Source organism: Parasteatoda tepidariorum, chromosome 4 (assembly GCF_982258835.1).
Source record: "Parasteatoda tepidariorum strain Cologne lab strain chromosome 4, Ptep-v5.0, whole genome shotgun sequence".
NCBI classification, from domain to species: Eukaryota; Metazoa; Arthropoda; class Arachnida; order Araneae; family Theridiidae; genus Parasteatoda; species Parasteatoda tepidariorum.
Window position 1 is genome coordinate 99,587,413 of NC_141758.1, and position 19,852 is coordinate 99,607,264.

Below are 19,852 nucleotides of genomic sequence, written 5' to 3' on the forward strand. Positions count from 1 at the left end.
TTATTTTTGGCGGAATCAAAGCAACAGACAGAGATAGGCGAAGTTTCTGTGAAAACTTCATTGATGTAATAACATTTACAAAGTTAAGCAGAATGAGATTTACAGGAAACATTTACCGTTTAGATACAAGACATAACAAGGGCTAATTGGTTGATGGCGTCTAAAAATCTCGATGGCTGGACTCCATTAATTCGGATTTTAAAACCATATGGGTATTAAACTCTTACAAGTTTTGGGGACAAAGATAACTGCTTAGAGAAATGTTTTGGCTCATCCTGGGCTAATGTGCAAATGATGTTAATGCTTGCTATTCTGTCATTATGGCTACAGATTTCTACATGATTTTGAAAATTCCTATTTTTTTTAACACTGTATTATTACAAAATGTGTGGTCAGAAGTTTAGGGAATTCGTGGCTATATAAAGGTAGGGTAAAAATAAGACTGTTTCTCTGATAAGTGTTGAAAACAAGTGAGTGAGCGTGGGAAAAAAATTATTCGAGCCCAATGGGATACCTGCAAGTGTGGGTATCTCGATCCTGATTGGTTATTGAAACGTGGCTTTTGTTTACACTAGCAACTGTTCTTTTTATTCTACTTCGAGGAAGCCAAGCCTGTCAAGTACCAATTCTCTTAAGTAACGCAGCCTATAATCTTTCACAAATATTTGAATTCTACCACTATATAATAACACAAAGACCGGCACGAAGCCATGTAGAACACAAACAAACTTATTATGCATCGAAGTTGCCAGGTACACAAAACAAAAATATATAACAGTTACAATTAAATACATGAACAAATAATAAATTAAAGTTAAGTAAAAGAAGTAGACTAGAAAGAAATATATTTCAACAAATTTGATTTGCTATACGGCTCTCTATTTAATTAACTCAACGTTAATTAATATTTTAAGTTATGTAGAGAGACTTAGCTCAACTTTAATACTCCATATTGCTGATAAAGATTAGCTGGTGCTGACGTCATAGGTCACATGCATGGGTAATGGTTGTCTTCTTCTTCTTGGAGTGCAAGTACCCAATTCCCAGACTCCCCCCCCCCCGCCTATTATTAAAATGCAATAAGAATATTAAGTTTTAACTGTAAAGCTAAAAATATAGTAGCCAGGCAAAATTTATTGGACGCCAGTGGTGACTAGACAATTGCATTTCATGAGCCGGTGACATATGAATAATACACTATCTGGTCAAAATTATCTGGACACACAGTGGTATGGACTAAGAGCGTCCAGAGGCACTTATTAAGAGGATGTAGGTCTCCTGCATCGATGACAGCCTGCACACATCTGGGAAGACTTTTCACCAGTTTTTGATAGGAATTGACTTCCATCACAGCTGAAGTGAGTGCTTGCAGTCGATTTGGCTGGCTACGCAATCCAGGCTCGAATTCGTCCCAAAGGTGTTCTATGGGAATTAGATCGGGACTCTGAGAAAGGCAGTACAGTTCTTGAACACCCATTTCGCCAAACCATGCCCGTGCAACCCTCGATATGTGAATAGAGCAGTTATCCTGCTGGAAGAGAAATGGGTCTTTCCCGAAATATTGCCATAGAGTTGAGAGTGCAGCATTGTTCAGAATGTCCACATACATCTCAGAGTTTGTATTTCCAGTCACAAGAACTAGCGGACACAGGTCAAACCACAAGAAACACCCCCATAACATTATGCTTCCGCCACCCTAACAACCGTGTGACCAAATACTTTTGGCCAGACAGAGTACAAATGTTCAATAGGGAAACTTTCCTTTCTTTTTTAAAGGCAATCACAGTGATATTTCCCTTGGGTTGACTGGGAAGAAAAATTGAAATATTTCTAAAATTAGAAATGTATTAACTCAAAATTTACAAGATAGTTTTGAATAAAGCCTACTTTCGATTTTTTTTAAAAAAAAAGCAGATTAATAATATCTAGCTATTTTAGGAGAACTAGAATCAGTGCATGCACTGTGTCTCAATATATTGGTAGTTTATCAAATCTAAACACCTAACTCACATTTAACTATATTATTTGTGTCCATGTCTATTATTTTTTTATTACCCATTGGCAAAAATGGGTCTTTGGATTTGATGGCATCCACACACTTTTTAATTATGTTCAAGAGTAACAGTAAACAGTATGCATGCATCGTCATTGCATGCGCTGCTATGGTGATTATATTGAAGTTGAAGAAAGTAAATACATAATGATTTTACAATGATTAAGAATTAAGATTTTCCCATAAATGGGGCATACAAAACTTTTTCACCGTTATAAAATTTAATTCTATATGTTTTAGATCGTGACAGTTTAAAGTTTAAGCAATCGAGGTGGTTTATATATTTGAGTAAAAATTTCAGTTGTCGGAGGTCGTTATAGAGAAAACTTCAGAGGAAGGTATTGGCCCACATTGGGATGTCTGATCAACTAAGAGGATAATGAAAAATTTCAGAGAAGCAATAATTGCATTTGTTTGAATTTTAGTTTTAACATTTTCCTAAATGTAAATTAAGAAAACAGACCATCTTAAGGATTGATAATAAGTGAAAGAGAAGTTTTGCAAAAATGAGAGTAGTACAATTACCTGCCAAAATGAAGAGGGCTCAGGAGGACTTTGAGGAGGAGTCAATTGAGAAGCCATAACATTTCATCATTCGCTAAGAATAATCCAAATTGATAACTCCCAACACACTAAAAGAAAAGAAGAAGAAAAAAAACTAAGAAACATTAGCAAACTCCATACAAGTTGAAATGTTTTAAATTAATAACTATAAACAGGGGTAGAAATTGAGAAAAATTATGACCAGTAAATCAAAAATATAACTAGTTTTTCATGTATTTTAACAGGTCTGTAATAAATTTTATCCCTCCTATTTTTTTTATTTATAAAATTAAAGTTAACTGAGTAAATTTAAATAAAAAATTGCAAAAAGAAAGTGTGTAATGTTTATAAAGATGAGGAAACAGGCTATTGTGTGGGAAAGAAAAACATAGGCAGTGACATGAAATTGATGATAAAAATAAAAAAAACAGCTTATCATTCCTTTGCGTGAATTGCTGGTACACGGGGCCACGAACAATAATTTCATAATAGTCCTAATTAAATTTTAGTGGTTCCAGACTAACAGGCCCTGATCAATATAACACTGTACAGTTTAGACAATAAAACTAACCATGAAGACTTTTTTAATATAAAAGAGTTTAGACTAAACTCAGTGACACGACAACCCATAGAAGCACATGGCCTATTGTGCACATCTCAGTTTTCCTGACTTTCGGCTCTCGGGCGCAGGAGCCGATATTCCGGTTGGGGGGTCAACCGAACACGGAAACCCCATTATTTAGTTCCCAAGCATGCTTGGTACTAATTTTATCGACAAACTGAAGGGATAAAAGGCTGTTTATGTTATTACAATGAAAGATTTTTTTTTATCAGGCTACTAATAATCATTTTATAATAGTCTTAAGTAAATTTTAGTCGTTCCAGACCAACAGGCTCTGATTAATAATTTAACATTGTTAGGTTTCGACAACAAAAATAACCATGCAATATGCTTATTTAATAAGCAAGAATAAAAACTTTGTCATTTCCTTGATATATACAGTGCAAAAAAAATGTCAACTTGTATAATTTTTGATCTTATGATCAGATGATTTTCACGTCATAAGACACATATACAATACAAAAAAAGTCCTATATTTAAATTTCGATTTCTTAGAAACTATGCAATTGATTTTGCTTATATTTTGTCACATATTATTACACATTTTAAAATGATGTACAAAATTGTATTCAAACGTAAATTCAAATTCCTAAGTGAAATTAATTAAACAGGAGGTAGAAAAATAAAAATAACCATAACTACATTAATTCAAATTCAAATTGGAACAGCGCACAAGGCAGCTAAAACCAAATTCAAATCATATAAACTAGTAATAATATAAATTTACTCAAAAATAATTTAAATATAATTTAAATAAAGTTGTGTGTTTACAGAGCAGCACTTCATCAGGGGACACACTGTCTGTAAACACACAGGAGCCTTTCTGTTGTTAGTTAGTGTATGCCTTACAATTAAAATTTTTTTCGACTATTATTAAATAAAATAATAAATATTTACTAAAGTTTATTTTTCGCGTTGATTTATCTTTGGATAAACGAATTATATAATTGTGTGCAAATCTTTTTTTTTTAATTCCCTTAAAAAGTTCAAGAGACATGGTGAAATATGCAAAAAATAAAACTAACATTGTGGGGTCCAAACTTTGGATCGCACTCCTAACCAAGCTATGGGGACCATATTTCTCAGATTGGGGCTATCCCCTACATTTTGAGGGTCAAAAATCAGAATCCGTTGAAAAATAGGTATGTTTATTCAGAGAATGTATGGTTTTGTGTCTGATTTTGTAACTTAAAATATAGTCTACACCAATAATTTAGCATATTTGAGGTCACCCTCTCAAATCACTAAGATTGACACTTAGTACGTAAAAATCCAATCATTAGAACCAAAGTTATTCAGGGTGATACCCCCTCTTTTTTTTGAGCATTGTACATGCAGTTGAAAACTATGAAGTCACTGTAAAAGTTGACACTAATTGGAATAGGAAAAAAAGTCATTGACTTAGCCCAGTTAAAAATTAGGGCCTGTAAGTTAAATGAAGACTAGAAGTTTTTTATCTTGTGAAAATTATTTAAGATAAATATTTATAAATAGTATGTGAACAAAAATGTTACACAAATGAATAGTGTGACAATTAATTAAATTATAACTTATTATAAATTTAAAATTACATAAATGTTTTTGAACTAGCTCATATCTACTACTCTCCTACAAAGACGTATCCAGGGGAAACAGTGCCTGTATCAAATCTCGAATCGACACCCTTCAAAAAATACTATATTTCCAATTTTTTAAGATAAAAAATAACAGCAATATTTGAAGACTGTAATAATTTTGGCTATATAGTAAAAGAGTATTATATATATTCAAAATTTTGCAAAATAAAAGTCTGATTTTAATAATCTTGAACTTATGCAAAGATTCAAAATGTAAAGTCATTACAAAATATTTATGTCATTCGCTATTAATATCAGATGAAACAAAAGTAAAGACAACTGCTTTGAGAGGATGCCATACGGTGGAAGAAAATCATCATTGTAAATTTTCTTTCTCCTACTTTAATAATTTAAAAGAAAGAAAAAGTAAGTTGTGAAGTTTCAATCATTGAAAAAAAAAAAAAAAACACTTTACAATATTATACAAACAAATTATTAGAAGAGAAACCTACCATTGCATAATCCTAAGTTATCATCTCATCATTTATTTTCATTTATATATTTCAAAATTTTCTTTTCAGTATTTGAAAATTCATGGCTTACTCTAGGTTTGTTTGAACTCACTTTTCCTACACTTTAAATTAGTAATGAAGGAGAAAGATAATTTGTGATGAAAATTTTCTTATGTGTCATGAGTGCCCCCATAATGAAGCACAGTTAAATTTTATAGTTTTTCAAACACAATATGGTTAAAAAAATAATGCTCTGAATTTTTTTATTTTAAAAAAATGGACAAGGACACAATTTAGAAATAAATCTCACTCATTATTAGAAATTAAACTTAAGTAGGGATGCATAACCTGCGGCCCAACGACTATTGATGTGTGGCCCGCGATCCTTCTGAACACAGAGAAAGAAATTTTAAAAAGTGAAAAAATAAGGAAAATTATGAAATACACATTTAAGTCACACTTCTACACTTTCTGATAATATTTGACTTTAATACACTTTTTGATGGGCAATTTGCATAGATTCTATCATAAATTTATGTTGTTTCTCGATAATTTTTTCCCAATGGTAATTACTTTGATATTCTGCATGATTTTAAAAATCCCAATACCTTAATACGATATTTCGATATGCGAATTTCAAACTTCAGTAAACACTTTTTGATTGCTTTATTTTTGTCGATTTTATCATAAATCCAAGTAATATTTTTGATCTTTTTTTTGCAATAAGTCAATTTTTATGTGGTTTTTCAAATCTCGATACATTTATTATGATATTGCGACCCACGAGTTATTTAATTTATCACTTTTTGACGTGCTTTATTTGTACCAATCTTTTTTATACATGGTTTCATACAATTTCAACATTTTGCACAAATATATTTAATAAAGCTTATTTCATCAACTGTAATATTAAAATACAAAATGTAATTATATTTCAACATTTTAGTGCATATATATATATATATATATATATATATATATATATATATATATATATATATATATATATATATATATATATAAAATTGAGATGAATATTGATAATATTACTATTTTCTGAAGATTTGGAGAAAATTTTAGTGGAATATAATCCACTAAATAGTACCTAATGTAAGTAATGAAAGCAATAGTAAATAGAGTAATATACGTTGGAGATCTTACAGAAAAGTCTGAATCAAAAATTTAAAATTATTGATTGCACAGCTTGTAGAAAATACCTTCACAAATACATATTTAAATAAGCATGTAAATGAACAATTAGTTGTAAACATTGTTACCTACTGCTATGAAAAGTGGTAGGCAACACAAAAGATTTGAACTGCTATTAGCGTGCATGAGAAACTTGTGTCCAAAGTTTCCATACTAAATGAAAGTTAATTTTGTTTTCTATCTATCTATCACTAAAAAAAAAATCATCATTTTTGCACACTTTGTAACGGGAAATTGGAAAATCCAGAAAGATGTTTCACTTAATCCAAGAACACAAATTTCTTAACTTAAATAAAAATTATGCATGTCCACTGTTTAATAACTAAAAATTTGAAATTATATTGATGCAAAATAGATGTCAAATATTTAGACGGAGTGACTGTCACTTAACAAGCAATTATTACAAAATTATAAGTAAGCAATTAACTACCTGGAAGTGACATACATATTAACAATTTTCTTACTGAATTCTCAGTGTTTCTCTACAAATTAACAATTTTTTTATAGAATTCTTCATATATATCATCGTAGTTGTTAATGAATAATATCATTGATTTTACATTAATAAGAAAATTCTTCAACAACAGATGCTTAATGGTCATAACTACAAATATATATATATATATATATATATATATATATATATATATATATATATATATATATATATATATATATATTTGAAATCAAGAGAATTTGTGTTGCTGATAATCTGTTGAGAACTATATTTACTAATCAAAGATAAAAACAATGACAACATATCAATACTACAGCAAGGAAAAAAATACAACCGAAGTTACTTGTTTACGTTAATAATAAAAACCGAATAATATACACTTTTGAAAAATCATATTGATGGTAAAAATGAGGGAGCAGAGAAAATCATCACGTATCAGTAACAGGTTAAAATAGAAATAAATAATTAAAGTAGTAAATTGTAACTTCGGTAAAGTAAATATTAATTTAACCACTTTTACATGTTTCATAAACAAAAGGAATAAAATTCTAAGAGAATCCCTCATATTATTAATCTTGAACAAGCAGAAAAAACACATTAAATTTATTTCAAAATACAAAACATAAACATTTCTTTATATGACATAAATACCCCACTTAAAGAAAAGTATATTTTTATACAATGAGAAAATAGATTCGTTATCAATAAGACTAGAGATTGACAATCTTGAAAACTAATAGATCTTACCTATTGCTAAACAAAATTCAACATGAATTTTCTTTTAATTGAGGAATTTTAAATTCTAAAATTCGATTTAATCTATGCAAAACAATCACACCCCTGCAGAAAAACCTACGTTATCAACAGACAACACAAAACCAAAAGCATATGGAAAAGTTATCATAGATAATTAAAAGTTGTTAAAACCTATCATTGAACTAAGGAGATTGAATAGTAACTATGATTTCTCACAGGTAGCGCTAACTACACATACGCCGCACAAAGCTACATGCTGAAACTAATACGTTTTATCATACTCGTTGCTTTGCATTCGCTCATTCGTTCCTCATTCCCAAATCCCAAAATAGAAAACAAACTATGCTCATCTTTGGGTTTGGTGTTAGTTGTTGGTGACTGGTGATATTTTTTAAATGTATGCGTTTTCCACTTTAGCTTGATTAGTTCTTCAGTTTTGCAAAATTGTACCTCAGAAAATATAATAGGTCTATACAGTGTTTCCATTTTTATGTAAATGTCTTCTGCTATAGGGGTGCACAATCTACGAATCACCTGAACATACTGAAAAAAATTATTATTATTATTTTTTTTCTTATTTGAAACTATTGGAAATTTTGAATCGAGTCACCACTTGTAAACGCTCTCGAATCACTAAGATTCCAACGTAAATCTGTAGTTTTTCAATTGCTTTTGTAACGATTACTGCTACGGATTTTCACATAGCTTTAAAACCGTAATATTTTTAATATAATATTCTTATTCTGGCATGAACTAGGATGTAGACGTACTAAAACTATTTTAACATAATAAAATAACATAACTAGGAAATTTATTCGGGCTTATTCTTACAACGGTACTAAATATTAATAGAAATTTAATTAAACCCTTGAAGTGATTGATTGAACAAATCATTCAATTCATTTAAACAAACATTTATATTTTTTGAAGTTATAATTAGTTCCGCTAATCAGGGAATATATTAGAGTCAAGATTTATTGGAAATATTCATGTACATATAAGCAGGAGTGCAGAAAATTATCAGAGCCTTATATTGCCTATGGACAAAATTTCTTTTTGAATTAAAATTTTAGCTTTTTTTTAGTACGATATCTTTTTCAAAACATTTTTGGGAAATAAATTTTATATAAGAAAATGTTAATTTGATTTTACACAATTCTTGAATAATCGAGGATATGTGTCTTAAAATAATAGAAATCAAAATATATGGAAATACAGTAGCAAACCAATTATTCAGGATGCCTGGGACCATCTCTAACCTAGAGGCCTGAATTTCCCGGTTTCCTGGATTGGCTAAAAAGTGTCATTTATCAATATTTTATTGAAACCAAATTACAATGAAAAAGAGTAACACATTTTACCATAAGAAAATTACTATATTGAAAACAAAAAAAATGAATTGCCACAATTTAATTGAGTGGAATTCTTTGACGATGACAATTTCCGGTTTAGAAATAAAACATTTTTTCCACTGACAATTCACTGACTTTTTTTCCGAATTTAATTTTCCTTGACAATATCTAGGGCTTCTGAATCTGTCATTTTACTTTTAGGTGATATAGTTGTTCAATTTCCAAATTTTCATTCCAGATTCAAAATTTAACAGGATTCGAGTCACGAAAAGGTTCATGCTTGTTTTTTACTTTTTTTAAACTTTTATTTTTTAAAACATTATGATATTATAAATAGCAATATAATTACAAATAACTTTGTCGCATTTTTAATTAAATGTTACCAATTTTTTTTCTTATTTAAATAATGGGTTTTAAAAAAACTAACTACTCAAATTTGGATTTAAATAGATGTTTAATAACTCTCTATGGAATTATGAAATTTGTTCCAATGAAAAAGTTTAGTTGTTTTTTTTCGATAAATTATGAATTTTAGTATTAGTCCGGTCAAATCTCGATGGTTTTTTAAAAAAAAAATTTATTGGTACTTATCTATTTTGCTGTTGCCGGTAATAAAGTCATCAATAATAAAACAGTAAACAGGGTGCGTACAGACTCCTTATACTCCTTAAAAACTCCTTGGAAATAAAAAAGTCTCCAAGGAGTACTTGGAACTACTTAGATTTCCAAATTAGTCCTCCTCCTCCTTAACTCCTTAGGTTATTGCTTTGCATAGATGAACTTACTTAGTCCGCTGATGAATCTGCTGTCCAAGCTGGGAAACTAAATTATATGCAGTGGTGCAAGTGCTGCGCCGAACTGCGCCAATTGTGGAAACCTGCTCCTACATGCTCCAAATTGAAGTAGTTGGCTTAAATTGCTCCAAAAAGGATATATTTCCCTGGGTTTTGTGAAGTCACAATTTTGCGGCAACCAAGCTACTGCCATGTGGGTTGCTCGGATTCAGTGGGAAGGATTTTTGCACTTTCATGTGCAACTCTGCTTTATTTTGCAAGATATTCTCAATTTCAAGCTTCATTTTCCACTCTCTGAAATGGAACCCAAACTTCTCTCGAATTTTCGAGGACCAACTAAACATTGCCAAATTTTAATAGCAAGAGAAAAAATTTTTTCTCTTGTTAATTTATAGTTATTGAAGTGCTATCAACTTTGTCAATGGCAAGCTAATGGCCTTCTTGTGCTATTCTATTTACAGATTAGTACCATGATCTTTGAATTAATTTGAGGGACCATTCACTAAGTACATATTTTCATGTTGATCCTCAGAGCAGTCAAGAATCACAAAGCTTCATAACCTCAAAATTTCCATTTTCCTTTTATTCATGTAATTTAATAAAGAGAAAAATTAATTGAGTTGCTTAAACATAATTTTTTTATCTGAGGGACCATCCACTAATTGCATATTGTATTTAAACTAAACATTGATTTTACTCAATTGATTTTTTTTTAAATATTATTTTTCTGTTTTTTACTTATTGCATTTTATTATTGTATTATTACTTTTAAAATTTTCGGTGCTCTTAATTTGTTCAAGGAAAAAACTTAATAATATTTAGAGGCAAGCATGAAGAGAAGGGCTTTCAATATTTTAAATGCAGCAAAAAATCTTATGTTTTTCAGATTTGTCAAATACTTTACTTCATCTCTTAATGATTTAAAAATGATCTTTGATTTAAAACAATTGATATAAGAAATTTTAATTATCACAGATTTGTCAAATATTATGAGTGTAGGGACAATATAATAATTCACTTCTGACACATTTTTTTAGCTTCAATACTCATTGAATTTGCATTTAAAAATTATTAAATTTTTTTTAATCATTACATTAATGAAATACTGTACTAGGTAAACAATTTTAATAAAAATTTATTAAAGTTTTCTTTATTTGCTAAATTCTTTACATATTTTTATGAATTCAGTATGATCAATATTAATCTTGTTAATGTTTTGTTGAATATAGTGTGTCTATTACCAATACCCTAGTATCTATTACCAATAACATTTATTAAAATTTTAAAGAAAAATACACTCGATGACCTTAAATAATAGTTAAATTAATTAGAGTCTTGAATTTCCTTTTACAGAATTAAATAAAGTAATTATTAATTTAAAAAATAGTATGAGCCATGCAATATTGAATTTATTTAAATTGCTTTTGCCAAGAGCTCTTTTTTTTTTTTTTTTTTTTTTTTCTTTTTTTTTTAAAAAAAAAGAATAATTTGGCTATATTAAATTAATTTTTAGGTCTTTTCCAAACTGAAACACCATTGATTCACTTGCTGTATGATGAAATGGTGTCTCTATTTAAGGCATTGTTAGAGCGTTTTTTAAAGAGTTCTGCTTTTCTAAGTTTGTCAGGAAAGGACTTAAAATCATTGGATGTAGAAAACGCAGATAATTGGCAAAATTCAAATTTAATAGATATTGGACTAGATACCACAAATGGGATGACATCCTTATCTTCTTCAGAAAAAAAATCTATGTATTTAGGTGCCAGGTCTATGGCATGTGCAAAAAAGTTATTAAAAGCATTCCCTCTTGAAAATAGGTTACTGTTCCATCTTAAAGTGTTGCATCCTGTAATGAGAATGGAAGACACTTCTATTAAGGCATCTTTGTTACTAGATGAATGGACGAGGTTACATAGAAAACCAGAAGGTTATTCTTCTGACTGAAATGAATATGCACCAATTGATATGTTTTGGAAAAACTATTTTCTAAAAAAAGAAAGTTTGAGAAATTTATCGAATATCCTCTTTTAGCGAAGCTTTTTAAATCTCTTTTGTGCATACCACATGGGAATGCCGATGTTGAAAGAAGTTTTAGTGTGAACAAAAAGCTACTTGACAATAGGGCAAGTTTAAATTCACATAGTATTAATGGTTTGAGACAAGTTGTGTCACATATCAACAAAATAGGGGGTTTAAATAACTTTACAGTTGACAAAGATATGATTAAAGTGGCTTGGGCAGCATTTAAAAATTATTCTGCTCAATTAGAGGTTGAGAAAAAAGAAAGTGAAAAGAATGTGAAAACACTGAAATTGAGGAAAGCAGATTGAAAGCTGCTGGAATTCATTTGCAAAAAAAAAAAATTGAAGGCTTCTCAGAATCTCTTAGCCACAGCTGAAAAAATATTAAAGATGGGTTAAATAATAAAGACATGTCAATTATAGAAAGCGAACAGATCCTCTTATCTGAGGAAAAGTCGAGGATAGCAGAATATTTAACAGCATTGGAAGATACCAAATAGAAACTTAATTTTTTGATGCAGGGACCTTCATAAAAATGAAAAAAATAAGACATGTTATTAATGAACAAAATTGAAAATTCTTGTTATTAAATTCTTGTTTTAATTCTTTTTATTACATATGCTCCAAATCTTTGTTTCGCTGCTCCAAAATTGCTTTTTTGTTGCTCCAAAGCCATGTTTAGCCACTTGCACCACTGGATATGATTTAGTTGTCAAAATCTAGCTGTTTAAGAAAACTTTTAAAAGAATAAAAATTGAATTGCAAGAGTTAGAAGAAGAAAAATAACAGCAAATAATTTTACATGTTACAAACTTAATTAATAATTTTTTTTTTTTTTTTTTTATAAAATGCCTTAGATTTTCTTATGTATTCAAATTTAAAAATATAAGATTGGTAGGTTTTATGTCAATCCTTAACATCTGTACTTTGACAAGATTTATTACAATATTTGAAATTGGAAAATGTATTTATGTGTCAAAGTGATAATTTAATTTTATTTTTCTTGACGAAGTTTGATTAAGTCAAAATTTATTTCAAAAGGGATAGAAATTAAATTTAAAATATACATTTTTGAAAATTCCTTATAGTAACTGCTTTTTAATTTTTGAAAAAGACTATCTTTTACACAAAGTTTTTAAATTTTTGGTAAGTCCTTAAAATTTTGAACTCCTTAGATACTCCTTGGATTTCTTCTTCTGATCTCTGTATGAACCCTGAGTAAATTTTTTTTATTTTTATTATTATTATTTTTTTGTTTGAATAAATGAAATATATAAAAAAATGAATAAATGAAGCAGCTAAATTTATCTGTGCAAACAAAATGGATAAGTTCCGCTATGGTACCACTTTAAAAACTTATTTTCCAGTTAATGAAATTTATTATTTTTCTTTTATAGATGTCTTGTAAATGCTACCTCAGGAACCCTCATTCTTGCCAATCTAGTCCTTCATGTTATTCGTCTGTACATTATTCTGGTAGTTATTTTATTGCCTTTAACATTGGTATTGTTTAGAAAATATTTCTGCTTTAAAAATAAGAGCTTGAAATATTTAATTTAATTTAAAATTTTTTTTAAAAATTCTAATTTTTGTTTTTGTTTCATTTGTAATATTTAAAACCTGTTTGTGGAGTTTTATTACCATGCAGAGTTCAGTCTTTTTTGTCTAAAACTGCTGTGGCATCTCTATAGTTTGTCTATGGTAAGAACCCCCCTCACCACAAAGTCTGAGGCCATCTGCTGCCATGAAAACAATAGTGCATTTCAGCAAGGCTTCTCTTTACTCTAGGACTAATTCATTAAACCAAATGAAAAGATTTCCTTTCTTTCTCAAACTCGAGCCAAGATTTGTCCTAAACAGTGACCCCACACCCCTACTTGAAATATTTATACCTCGTTACCATGGTCACCGCTACAGGTTCAGACAAATGGCTAGGGGAGTTCTTACTTTAGACAAACAATAATTAGTTCTACTCACAAAAATATATATTTTTATGGATAAAAAGTTGATTCTATGCTTGCATTTTAGATGTGCATTGTGCAAACAATTGTCTGCAAGATGAACCTATTGCTCCGAATTTGTCTTTGGGCAATCGAATTCTGTGGCTTACTGAACACCATGCGGCTAGTGGCATTGTACGATGGATTGGACGCATCCCAACTATTTCCACTGCATGGACAGCTGGAATTGAATTTGTAAGTGCTTTGTAGTTTTTAAAAAATCTATTCCATTTCCTGTGAAATTAGCCCTTGATTTTACAATAATGCATTCTTATGCTTATTATTTTAATTGCTTATTATCTTATAATTTATGCTTATTATTTCATTAGAAAATCAATGAGTAGAATTATTTTGTTGTAAGTGCATTGTATGTAGCAAATATAATTCATGAAAAGAAAATAACAGTTGTACTTTTGAATGAATTTTTTTTACGTATTAAGTAGTTAAATTATTAAATCAGTATATTACGGGTTTCAAGATAAAAGTTTATTTTCAGGATAAAACCTTACCCACTGGTGGAAATGGAGATTTTGATGGTCGTTCCTTCTTTGTATCTAGACCAGGGCATTCACTCTTCTTACCGGTATCAGATCTTCTTAAAGTGGATGATAACCAATCTTCCAATAATTTATCTGGTACGTTTGATATTTCCCAACTTTTATAGTTGCATGGTCCGTTAATTTTGTAAAAGTTGAGGCCAAACCCACTGACTACAAATTATATATACAATATTGTGTAGAGGTTTTAAAAAATGATTAAAGGTGCTTATTTTCTATATTTGTTTTTTAAAAGCTTTTGAGGGTGCATATTTTAATGGGTGTTTTTAAAAAGTGCTTCATTTTCCCTTTTTTGAGAATAAATTTTTTTTTCTTTGCCGTGTTGATTTTCGCCATGTATTATGCAAAAGTGTGGTTTTCACATTGTTCTATTCAGCATTTTCATAATTTATTCAAACACAGTGCATTTCAGTGTACCGTCGGTCTGTGGAGTATGAAAGCGCCAATCATTTGACATGTTTAAGAAAATATTTGCAGGTCCGCACATGCGTCTACTGAGCTGAGTTCGGTGAGATTCTTACACTCTCATGTGCAACTCTGCTACATTTTGAAAGATATTTTCAATTCCAGGCTTCATTTTCCAGCCTCTGATATCAAACGAAAAATATCTCTCGATATTTTTATGGTGGCTGATATAATCAAGAAAAGAGTTCTTTGTCAGAAACTAGTTATTTTATCATGATCATGTAAAGTCTTTCAAATTATTTTGCATTTTGTTAATGTATATAGTGCTTTAAAATATTTTTTGAGTGCTTAAAAAGTACTTAAAAGGTGCTTGTTTATTGTTGAAATATTTGGCTACATGCCCCGTATATGTCGTACGTACCAAAAAACTGGTATTAGACCCTAAAATTTATCTTAGCTTTAACTCTCAACCAATGTCTCAAAACCACCTTACCCAACAATTGGCTGGAAGACCATAGTTTTTTATGCATATATTTGCAAATTTCTTATTAATTTTATGCTTTAAATGATTTTATAGAATGTCTGTTAATATGTATCTTTTGATAGTAAAGGAATATTTTTTGTATCTAGTACGAATCTGAATTATCTGATATTACTAGAAAACTAAGTTGAATCGTTTAAATACTGATATTTCTTAGCATTTTGAATATTTTCAATGTGTCAATCAAATTTCATATATTATTATAAATTTATTTCAAAGATTTATTTCATAAAGCGATTGGTTTTATTATAATGAATGAGTCATAATAAATGTCTCTGTTTAAGTTTTCCAGGGTTCATACCCACCAGGTATATTGAGAAAACCATGAATTATCAGGGAAAATGAGATTTGAAAAGAAAAAAAAAAGTCAAGAAAAATGTTATTTTAGCCTAAAGGAATCAGGAAAGGTCTGGGAATTTGACAATATGTCAAATTGCAGGGTTTCACTCTTATGATTTCGACCGTAATTTGTGTTTACAGAATAAAGGATTTAAAAAATATTATTGTGTTTTTTCCCCGGGCTGACCATTATTGAGTGTATCACTAAGATTCTATTATTCATAATCGTTTCTAGAATGTTGTCGATTGGATGTTTGAGTTAAGAACTAGAAAGTATTGATAAGTCAGTTTTTATTGATTGGGTTCAAAATTACAAGCCTGTGGAGTTGAACATTGGTAGTCGAAAAACCAAAATTTTGGTTGGCTGTTCAACAACGTTTATAAAATAAAATGTTTTAAAATCTAAAATAGATGTAGAAGTCATTTCTTATTGCTTGTATAGTTCACACAGCTGATAACTTGTATAGTTCACACAGCTGATAACCTTGTTTAATTTATGAGCTTAAGAATTGGTTTAAGTAAAATTATTATTTAACTAATTGTATTTCAACCTCAAATATAAAATATTTGTATTTAGAGTAAAGTTTTATTTGCAAATATTGTGCAAACACCTTTTTTCTTTTTTACAATTCTCTTTCAATGTTGGTGAAATTTTATGGATAAAATGCTAGTTTTATTATAATTTTTTAGTCCATGAATTCTACATCTGCAAAATATTACTATATATAATAACTTAAGGTTTATAATTCCACAAGACTCCTATAGGTTTGGAAGAACAGGAAAAATCTGGAATTGTCAGTCAATTTTATTTTAACTCTAAAAAGCAGGCAAAGTTGTAATTTTTTTATTAAAATAAATAAATAAATGTAAAATTCTTATATCATACCTGGAAAATAACCAGTCTTAAAGCTGTCAGTAACAATAATCAGTTATTGAGATTTGAGTTAAATAGTTCTAACATCTATTATAATTATTTTATAAAATTCTACTTTTTAGTGAAACATTTCCATTTTCATTCTATTATATGTTTTTGTTCATAGTATATAATATTTGACATTACAAATAAAAAAAAAATCAGTTTTCTGAGGAAAAATAGATAAATATTATATAGATTTTCATTGAAATTTACCTGATATACCTGGAAAAGTCAGGGAATTTTTTTTCTTTCTTAAATTAAGTGGGTACCCTGTTGCAGCAACTAACCTGAGCCTAACATCTGGCACAATTATGTGTAGACAAAGTGCTATTCTGGGAGAAAGCAGGTTCATATCTGGCTGCCAATAATATATGTCCCAGTAATTTATTCTGCAACTCATTTTTTTCTTCAACTTTTATAAGGCCTAAACCAACACCTCCTAGAAAAGAGAAGGCCTCAGCACAGGTTACCATAAGCAAGAAATTTGATCCTTTAGTAGTCCAAACGTAAGGACATCTTTCGTATTTTCTCTTACTGCGCATCTCAGTAGTCGAAACGTAGTAACATATTTCTTAATAACTCCAACTGCGTAGTTTGTGTTTATTGAGTCAGACTACTAAATTGATCCATGCTGAGGCCTTCTCTTTTCCAGGAGGTTTTGGCTAGATACGGGTTGTATAAGGCAAGTCACTGTATGCTAAAGTGTGTGTGTGTGGGGGGGGGTGCGCTTCTTTGAAGTTGGCATTCATAGATTGTAGGCAATGATAGATAATTTCCCTGATTTGACCCAGGAGAATTGTTTTAACTGGAAAGAATTAAAACTGAAAGTGGTTTATAGTATATTATATATTAATTCTCTATTTCTATTTTTTTCAATAACTAATTAGAAAGAACAATTTTTGAAAGATGTATATTTCTTAATCTCATGTAACAATTTTTTTGTTGTACTATTTATAAACAAATTAGATCACATTGATAACTATTAAAAAGATATTTTCTATTCTTGCAGGCAGGAATTCCTTCCTTAACCGGCTGCACACTCACAGAAAGCGCAGAGATGCCACCCATGGCCATTTTAAACCAGAAAATGTAAGCACCTCATTTAAATTGGGCTATCTAATATTAATATTTTTAAATTGTATTTCATATTTTAATATTATGTGTTTGCAACTGCATACTTATTGTACCGATAGTTAAAATATTTTAGTATTTAACTTTTAGTAGTCACTAAAATGCTCTAAATATTGGTAGCAGCTGCAATCCGGAAGATGTATGGTTCCAATAGTTCAGTTAGCCTCCTGATTTAAAGTTTGGACCCTTAATGTTATTTTTTTTAGCATATTTTATTCTATCTTCAGAACAAATTGCTCTAATCATAGTTAAAATTTATAAAACATGGTGTGTAGCATTTTTAAAAAGTGTTTAAAAATTTTAAGGTGTTCTAGTTTTTACTTCATCTTAAATTTGTTATTTCAATGGCAGAATATAAAAGTAGAGCAAAAATGGTTAAATAATTTCTGATAAATAAAAATTAAAGAAAAAACATTTTACACATTATGATATAAAATGATGTAAGAATTTGTACAACTTACAATAAAAAAAAGAAAAAAACTTACATCTGTGTTTTTTTATTAACAAGTTTTAGATTAAATTTTTTTTTATTCCTTCCGACAGTTCCAAAGTTTTAGCAAAGTACGTAAAGAGTAAAATTTACTTGAATTATTGATTGTTTTTATGATTGTACTAATCGGGACCATATTTTTTATATCATAGTTGTGTGAAAAATCTGAATCTGTAAAAAAAAAGTGCATTCATTCAAGAGAAGAAATTATTTTTGTCTAATTAACATATTTATGTTGCAATAATTTACATATGATCATTATCATCTGCAATAATCAACATATTTAAGGTCTACTCCTCAAACAATTCAAATTTGCATCACTGTATGTGAAAATCTGTTTATTCTATCAAAAGTTATTGTGGTTCTTTATTTATGCACTACGCCTATTTGAACAGCAGAAGGAAATTGTATCCAGTTTCAGCTGCATTAAGAATACTGTAAATGCCGTCGAAATTTTTTTTAAAATTAAGATTAAGCCTTTTTTTTATATATGTTACACATATCTCAGGATGATGATAAACACACAAAGATATTTGAAAATTTAAAGTCTATTACTATCTGAATTAGCAGTTTGTTATAGTTTAAATTAAGAATCTATTATTTAAATCTTACATAAATATTAACATTGGTGTTATATATGTATAAAAAATGTATTATTTTCTAAAATCATCTATGTTATATTAAAACATGTTACTTGAAAGTAACAGTCAATATAGTAGATATTTTTTTGAAAAAATTTGATTCATTAAATAAATTTAAATATTATTCCTAAGACGTTACCTGTAGAAATTTTAAAATATTTTGTTTCATTTCAGGATTTTGCATGAATAATAGAGTTTGCAGGTATGTTTACTAACTCAAACTAACTGCCTTCTTGTTTTGTTTGCATAATGCTAATAACATGTTTACTTTTAGCTTTCATGTGTACATTTTTTACTTAAACTGTTTTTTTAGTTCTTTTTTAATATATCTATAACTTATGATTAAAGTTATTTTTTAAAAAAAGTTATAGTATGATAATCTATATTGTATATTTTTCTTACACATCAACAAAAAAGGCCTCAGAGGTTTTGTGGTCAACATCCGTATTTTGACTTAATCAATCACAAAACTTGGCTTCTATTATCAATGGTGCATATTTTGTAATTAAGAGAAATGGAGGAAAATTAAAATTTTATGATTATTTTGTTACATAAGTCATATTAATTACGTATTATGGAAAAGAATAAATATTGTCTGAAAGTGATGCAAAATTTTGAACGCATCCTAAGAAAATTATAATTATACGAGCTGATGCATTAGAAATTAGTACTTACCTATTTATAGAAAGTATAAATTTTATTGTTCTTTCTAACAAAAAAAGAGGCAACTTTAAATTAATGCTATGTACTGCAGTCATGTGATTCTTCTTCTAGTTTGTGGAATTTTGTGAATTATTTACAGATTATCCGCGCACCTGGAAAGTCATGAAAAATCATGGAAAGTCATTAATTTTGGTATTGAACAAAATTTGTCTTAAAATGTCATGATTTTAACTATTTTTTTAAAAAAAATCATGAAAAGTCATGGATTTAGGTCGTCGAAAAATCTAATCCCCT

The 19,852-nt window shown here is 29.0% G+C and overlaps 2 protein-coding genes across 6 annotated transcripts in view; one reads left to right on the top strand and one right to left on the bottom strand.

Moving 5' to 3' along the window:
* spri (Src homology 2 domain-containing protein sprint) overlaps window positions 1-7,860 on the bottom strand; it is a 57,468-nt gene extending 49,608 nt beyond the window's left edge. For 2 of the 3 annotated variants that reach the window (XR_015433218.1, XM_016065696.4), the window contains exons 1-2: window positions 7,700-7,842; window positions 2,579-2,685 (exon numbers count right to left, since the gene is read on the bottom strand). Coding sequence is in view for 1 of the 3 variants with exons in the window: in XM_016065696.4 (XP_015921182.4) it covers window positions 2,579-2,635 (57 nt within the window). In the remaining 2 variants the exon portion in view is untranslated. Of the gene's footprint in view, window positions 1-2,578; window positions 2,686-7,699 lie in introns of all 3 variants that reach the window. The other variant, XM_016065697.4, reaches the window with a different exon arrangement.
* A 146-nt stretch (window positions 7,861-8,006) lies between these two features.
* Window positions 8,007-19,852, top strand: part of LOC107450011 (uncharacterized) — a 34,799-nt gene continuing 22,953 nt past the window's right edge. The window contains exons 1-6 of one of the 3 annotated variants that reach the window (XM_087161808.1): window positions 8,028-8,105; window positions 9,299-9,332; window positions 13,273-13,351; window positions 13,904-14,070; window positions 14,372-14,510; window positions 17,643-17,722. In XM_087161808.1, coding sequence (XP_087017934.1) covers window positions 13,273-13,351; window positions 13,904-14,070; window positions 14,372-14,510; window positions 17,643-17,722 — 465 coding nt within the window. In that variant the 5' untranslated portion in view covers window positions 8,028-8,105; window positions 9,299-9,332. Of the gene's footprint in view, window positions 8,106-9,298; window positions 9,333-13,272; window positions 13,352-13,903; window positions 14,071-14,371; window positions 14,511-17,642; window positions 17,723-19,069; window positions 19,098-19,852 lie in introns of those variants that run through there. The other 2 variants (XM_087161807.1, XM_087161809.1) reach the window with 2 other exon arrangements.